The sequence below is a fragment of the Sinocyclocheilus rhinocerous genome, unplaced genomic scaffold, assembly GCF_001515625.1.
Source record: "Sinocyclocheilus rhinocerous isolate Xijiao unplaced genomic scaffold, SAMN03320098_v1.1 scaffold389, whole genome shotgun sequence".
Classification (NCBI taxonomy): domain Eukaryota; kingdom Metazoa; phylum Chordata; class Actinopteri; order Cypriniformes; family Cyprinidae; genus Sinocyclocheilus; species Sinocyclocheilus rhinocerous.
Window position 1 is genome coordinate 298,143 of NW_015652151.1, and position 7,028 is coordinate 305,170.

At 32.9% G+C, this 7,028-nt stretch overlaps 1 protein-coding gene across 1 annotated transcript in view; it reads left to right on the top strand.

Moving 5' to 3' along the window:
* LOC107713850 (mannosyl-oligosaccharide 1,2-alpha-mannosidase IA-like) overlaps positions 1-7,028 on the top strand; it is a 128,004-nt gene that overhangs the window by 116,386 nt on the left and 4,590 nt on the right. The window contains exon 10 of the mRNA XM_016519492.1: positions 6,085-6,257. Coding sequence (XP_016374978.1) covers positions 6,085-6,257 — 173 coding nt within the window. The remainder of the gene's footprint in view (positions 1-6,084; positions 6,258-7,028) is intronic.

Genomic DNA, 7,028 nt, shown 5'->3' on the forward strand with positions numbered 1-7,028 from the left:
TTTATTAATAAACCATTTAAATCATTATAATGAGCCTTTAATTGCCTACATAGCCTAATATGCGCTCAAGTACACACATAAAGCTTGCGCCTGTATGCATGTTTCATACGGATTACATAATCTGAGAATTTGTTTTCCATTTGAATAGGTTCTTTTGAAAGTAGACATTTCACTCTCTATAGATATATTTTTTATGTCTGTAAGGCAAAGATATACACAGAGTTTCGCGCTCTAGTTCACAAAGACGGCAGAAAGCGCATCATGTTTGCTTTCATTATTTTACAAAAGCGCGGTATTGTGAGTGCACACAAATAAACGTAGAGTCTTTACAGATTTGAAAGATGTATTACTCGTATCTGTATGACCAAAAATGAAGGAATATTTTAATACAGTATGTAGTACAGACACTTCAATAGCGGACATTTCTTTAGGATAACATTAGATTGAGTGGCCATGTAAAGTTGCTAATACTTACATATTTCAGATGATAAGCCATACTGAGGTCGATGAATGATAGGCGAGCGTTTGGATGTCCTCCCAGATGTACTGTATTACTATAGACTAGCTGTTAACAATCTGTTAGTCACGGATGTGCGTGACTTCGCCTGTGCATTTATTTCATTTTTTTTCTGCGACTAATAACATTTTGGTCAACCAAGCCTCTTCTTGTCGACTAACGATTAGTCGACTATTAGGGGGCAGCCCTACAACTAACTGAAATAAATACGATTTTTGTTTCATTTCCGTTAATGTTTATTTTTTTATTAAATATTTATATTAACTTTTTATTTCTGTGGTAATAATTTTAGTATTTAAACTAAATAAAAATTAGAAATATTTGTTTGGAAGCTATGTGAAATAAATAAATGAATGATTTTATTTATTTTAAATTCATGTCACAGTGTTGTTATTGTCAACTAAAACTATTACAATTATAAATATAAAATATAATAATAATAATAGTAATAATAATGATAATAATATGAATTTATGTTAGATGAAAGACAAAATTTAATTGTAAATTTTAAATGAAAATTAGAAATGTTTCATTGCTGACTAACGGAAATAAGTTTAAGATGAAGTAGTAAAATTACTAAAACATAAAAATAAATTCAAGCTATATATAAATATATATTAAAAATTTTAATTGCAAAAGCATATAAATTTACTAAAACTAAACTGAAAATATAATCAAATATAAAAATAAAAGCTAATATAAATATTACATATTCTCACTATATTAACTACAAATTTTGCCTCAAACTCCTAATTTGCTGCTTATTAATAGTTAGTAAGTTCGTTGATAATTTTAGGTATTAAGGGATCTAAAATATGGTCATGCAGAATAAAGCATTAATATGTGCTTTTATTAACAACAAGTTAATAGTGAGAATTGGTCCTTAAAATAAAGTGTTACTATATTAATAAATCATATAACAGTATATAAATTATGTTAAAATAACAGTGGTGTGAAGTCAGACGGACGGTGACTCAGAAAACAGCTCCTGTGATCTTGAGAGGAAGGCAGCTTCAGAAATATCCTTTGTCTTATCTTTCTGCTCATGCTTCCAGCGCGCCTGTGTTTCTGAAAATCCAATCTGCTGGCACTCAGATAGAGGAAGGCCATTACTCTGCTGGATAATCACAGACTCAAACTGTTGCTTTCTCAGACATCAGAAGCAAACAGATGAGATGAAGCCTAACCTGCGTCAGATCAGAAATAGCTCTTCACAGCGCTCTCGTCAGGAGGATCCAGACGCTGCAGATTTAGCAGGAGCAGAGGACGAGCGATAAATACCACGTTTGATCTCGTCTCAACACACTATTTCTAACCTCATGTCTCTCGTAAAATAAGATCCTCAGAGCCGCAGGGCATGAGCAGGATATGAATGAATCCTGCTGAGAACATGCCCGGGTCAGATTTTACACCAAAATCAAAAGAGTCAAATGACAAATTAGCATTATATACAGCAAGAAAATGAAGCAAAGATATTTTCACCCCCCAAATTCTCATTTCCAAAATGCAAAAAATTATTAAAGTGAAAAAAAAATTTTTTTATATATTTTTTAATTGAAGTATTTATATGCATGCATAGTCTATTACGTATTGTACTAAGGTCACTATAGTTAACTCAAATTAAAAGTGAAGCTATTTGAACTAACTATTAAAAACATTTTCATTACTTGAAATTAAATAAACTGAATTATAAAATATAATTATTATATTTCAGCAAGGTGACGTTTCTCATTTTAATTTCATTTTAATTTTTTTTTTCAAGTTAACTTGATGTACTAAAATAAAAACAAAGAAATATAACTTTATAGATACACACACACACATAGTAAAATTAGTAAAGTGTATTAAAATTACTAAAACTAGTACAAATACTAAGAAAATAATAATTAATATAAACATAATCATAATAATAAAAATAATTGTAAAAATGACAGCAAACTTAAAATCAGCTAAATAGATATAACTGGAAATCTAAAAATTATAAAAAATTATAATAATATTTCAATGCTAAAATAATGTTACAGTATTTGGTTTCTGTACTGCAGTAAAAATATTACTGAATCAAAATTATTTTAATCTAAATAATGAGATATGAAATCTAAATAATAAAATTAAGTTAAACTATGAAATAGTGGTGCAAAATATCATTTCTTAATTTATTTAATTTATTTACTAATTTTGGAGTTAAATATGATATATATATAATATATATAAAATATAAATCTTGTTTATTTTTTAAATTCATGTTTATGTGTCTCAAAGCTGTCTTGTGTTTTTCTTTTATTAACATATTCTCTTCATTATAATATGCCCCACTGCGCCATGAAGGAAAAAAAACTTATATATTAAACACATTTGGAGAAGCATCATTCCATATATTGACAAGTGTCATATTAAAGTTGACAGTGTCATATTAAAGCTTCCCCGTGGGAGAGTTTCTCTCACTGTAACACACCGATAATCACCAAAAAAACACCGTATTCCACTAAAACACACAGCCGCGCCGCAGAAAACACTGTTCCAGGCTGAAGTGTTGTAATATTGCTAAAGAGGCGAGGGATTGAGACAAAACAAACCAAAATCAGTATGCAAATGAAAATGTTTATTCAGACGAGAGTGCTTCTCCCGGACTTGGGCTACTTGTAATTTTAGATTTTAGGGGCATAATGGGAGACATTTGGGTTTGTTATGGTATGTTCTGCTTTGAAAGCTTTGTGTTTTCATAAAGACGGCTGGTGATCGTAGTGCACACAAACTACACACACGCTGTGTTTACTAGCTCAGGTTTCTCCACGCTGTAAAAACACAAAGCTCAGTATTTACACCAGCTGAGCAATCAGCAGGAGGGAGATAGAAGACTAACTAGCGCTTTTTTTAGTGCATATAAAAAACATGCATGTTTTCTCTTTATGATGATTAGGCTGTTGCAGTTCAGTTCAGCTCTACTCTGTGCATCTTGTATGGAATAATATGGTTTTATGGAATATGGAATATGGAATAACCAATATGGAAAATAATGGTTTTCTTCTTGCTTGGTTTCATAAGTTCGTACTATGAATGTGCTTTTCAAAGATTTGCAGATGTATGATGTTAAAGGCAACCAGAAATACAATGATTTGACAACATCCAGCGATTAAAACATTGACAATGTGAATTGCAGAGTCACAAAAAATGAAAACCAACTTAATAAAACCTGGTGAATTCATTTAATCATGATCATGATTTCTGCTTCTCTCAATTTATTAAGCAAAATCGACTGTGATATTTGGCTGATGATTATTTATAGCCTACTGAAAATGTTTCATTTTAATTTGGCATTTGCATTGGTATCAATCCTCCACAAGCTTTCATGGCTGTGGTTGCCAGATTTCAAGAGCTTAAATCCCCCAATCAGAGCTTTTCTCTTAAATCGATGCATATGGAAGCCCATTTCCTCCATATAAGATAAAAAAATCATGCTTTGGTACGTCATAATTAATGATGAAAAGTGACAATTATGACTTTATAAGTCGAAATTAGGACATAAAACTCATAATTAGGAGGAAAAAGATGACATTACGACACTGTGAAATTATGAAAATTCATTTTTTTCATCTCATAATGACTTAGTATGTAAATTTCAACTTTTACATTCATACTATCTCATAATTGAGTCAAAATTCAGACTTTACAAGTTTAAATTATGACATACTATGTCTTAATTATGAGATAAAAACTCAGAAATATGAGGTAAATAGTCATTTTTGCCTTTTTATCTCATAATTTAATCTAACTACTGGGGTGCCTCAGGGCTCAGTTCTTGGACCACTTCTCTTCTCTGTCTACATGGCATCACTAGGTTCTGTCATTCAGAAACATGGTTTTTCATATCACTGCTATGCTGATAATACTCAACTCTACCTCTCATTCCATCCTGATGATCCCACAATAGCTGCTCGCATCTCAACTTGTCTAACAGACATTTCTTGCTGGATGAAGGACCATCACCTTCATCTCAACCTTGCCAAGACAGAACTGCTTGTGGTTCCATCAAACCCATCGTTTCATCACAATTTCACCATCCAGTTAGGCACATCAACCTTAACTCCTTCAAAAACAACCAGAAACCTTGGAGTTATGAATAATGATCAGCTGACTTTCTCAGACCACATTGCTAAAACTGCCCGGTCCTGCAGATTTGCTTTATTCAACATCAAGCAGATCAGGCAATTTCTTTCGGAACATGCTTCACAACTCCTTGTTCAAGCTCTTGTTCTGTCCAGGCTGGACTATTGCAATGTTCTCTTGGCAGGTCTTTACAATTAATCCAGAACGCGGCAACACGATTAATTTTTAATGAGCTAAAAATAATGCACGTCACACCTCTGTTCATCAATCTGCACTGGCTACCAGTAGCTGCTCTAATCTTTTTGTATTCCATTTATTTGTTTTATTTTTATTTATTATAGAATTAACAAAAGCAAAAAAGGCCTCTATCACTAGCTTGCTCTTTTCTTTTTCTATTCTATCTGTTTTCTTTTTATTTATTATATAATAATAAAAAAAAAACCTTGCTACGTGTACTGCGTTAAGCTAACTGAGACTTGTTATTGCACTTGTATATCATTGCTCTTTTGTTAGTTTTGACTGCTTTTATTGTCCTCATTTGTAAGTCGCTTTGGATAAAAGCGTCTGCTAAATGACTAAATGTAAATGTAATTTCAACTTAGTATGTAAATTTTGACTTTCTATCCCTAATTATGACTTAGTATGTCATCATTTTGACTTTAAAAGTCATTACAACTTTTTATGTCATAATTTAAATATTTCATCTCATTGTAATGATTTTTACATTTATAATTATGGCTTACCAAAGCATGATTTTTTTTCCTTACTTGGTGGAAATGGGCTTTCATAGATACATTTTCTGCCCAGTGGTTTACTTAAGCTTCCCAACCTGGCAACCATGTGCAAATGCTCTCTCTACATTGTGGAAAATGCGCTGAGATGAAAACACAGGCAAACACATAAATTCTTGATTTGACATAGAAGTTCTTGATTTATGCTTATGGAAGAAGTGCAATAATTCTGATGAAATGCAAAAAAAAAACTATAATCATGATTCTTTTTTTTGGAGCAAAATAATCTTGATTAACCGTTTAAGCATTATTGTGCAGCTCTACAACTTAATTAGAAATCTGTGATGCAAACATGAAAAGTAAATTAATAAGCTAGAAAAGTAGTTTCATTGTGATCATTCGGCTGACGAAATAAGTAAACGTGTAAATATAGCAATATTTCTCCAAATGAGTGCACTTTTGGACAGAAAGCTCTAAAGAACATTGAAGCCATTTGAAGGCAATTAAACCAGAGCAGATGTGACTGAATTTGTAATGTTACAACAATGTCAATGACAATGTTACAATGTCTACAAATTGTAGGACAGGACTTGACTTAATCCTTGGAAATGGATTAGATTGTGAAAAGCGGGCAGTGCATGTCAGAATAAGTCATGTGGTTTACATTTTTCTTTCACAACAAGACCAGGAGAAGTATATCAACTTGTAATGTTTTTTTTCTGTCTACAGCCACCAAACTTGGTCCGGAGGCGTTCCGCTTCGATGCAGGAGCCGAGGCCACAGCCACCCGACTGAGTGACCGCTATTACATCCTGAGGCCAGAGGTCATCGAGAGCTACATGTACATGTGGCGTTTGACCCACGACCCCAAATACAGGGAGTGGGGCTGGGAGGCCGTGGAGGTGCATGTGTATTTCAACATTTAATGTCGATAGACAGACAGATAGATAGATAGATAGATAGATAGATAGATAGATAGATAGATAGATTTCTGCAGTATATGTGATGAATCAGTGCGCGGTTGAGGATCTGTGGTGTATTTCACGGGTCTTCCTCACATTATCTCTAGTAAATGAATGCTCAGCTGTGGCTGTTATATTAATAAAGCCGATGTTAAAGTGCGGCGCTCCGACGACAGACTGACATGTTAATTACTAGCTGCAGGAGGTCGAGGAGAACGCAAATGGATTTGTAAAATTCATCTCCAAACCAAACTCACGAGACAGTCCTAATTATAGTCTAGGTGTCTACCTTTGTTTGAGGTTAATAGATCATTAATTTGCCATGTCAGCTCTTCTTTTATTCAGCGCTCAAATTTAGCGCTAAATCTTCTAACCAACTTTAAAGTGACAGAAATAGCAGCGCTCCTGTTTTAAAGGATGTCTCACAAATCGCTCGTATCTTCTGCCAGCAAGAAACTGTAGCGAAGAGGTCTCTTCTGCTCACCAAGGCTGCATTTATTTTATCAAAAATACAGTAAAATTGTGAAATATTATTACCATTTAAAATAGCTGTTTTCTATGTGAATAGATGTTAAAATGTAATTTATTCCTGTGATTAAAGCTGGATTTTCAGCATCATTACTCCAGTCTTCAGTGTCACATGATCTTCAGAAATCATTCTAATATGCTGATTTGCCGCTCAAGAAACATTTCTGATTATCATCAATGTTG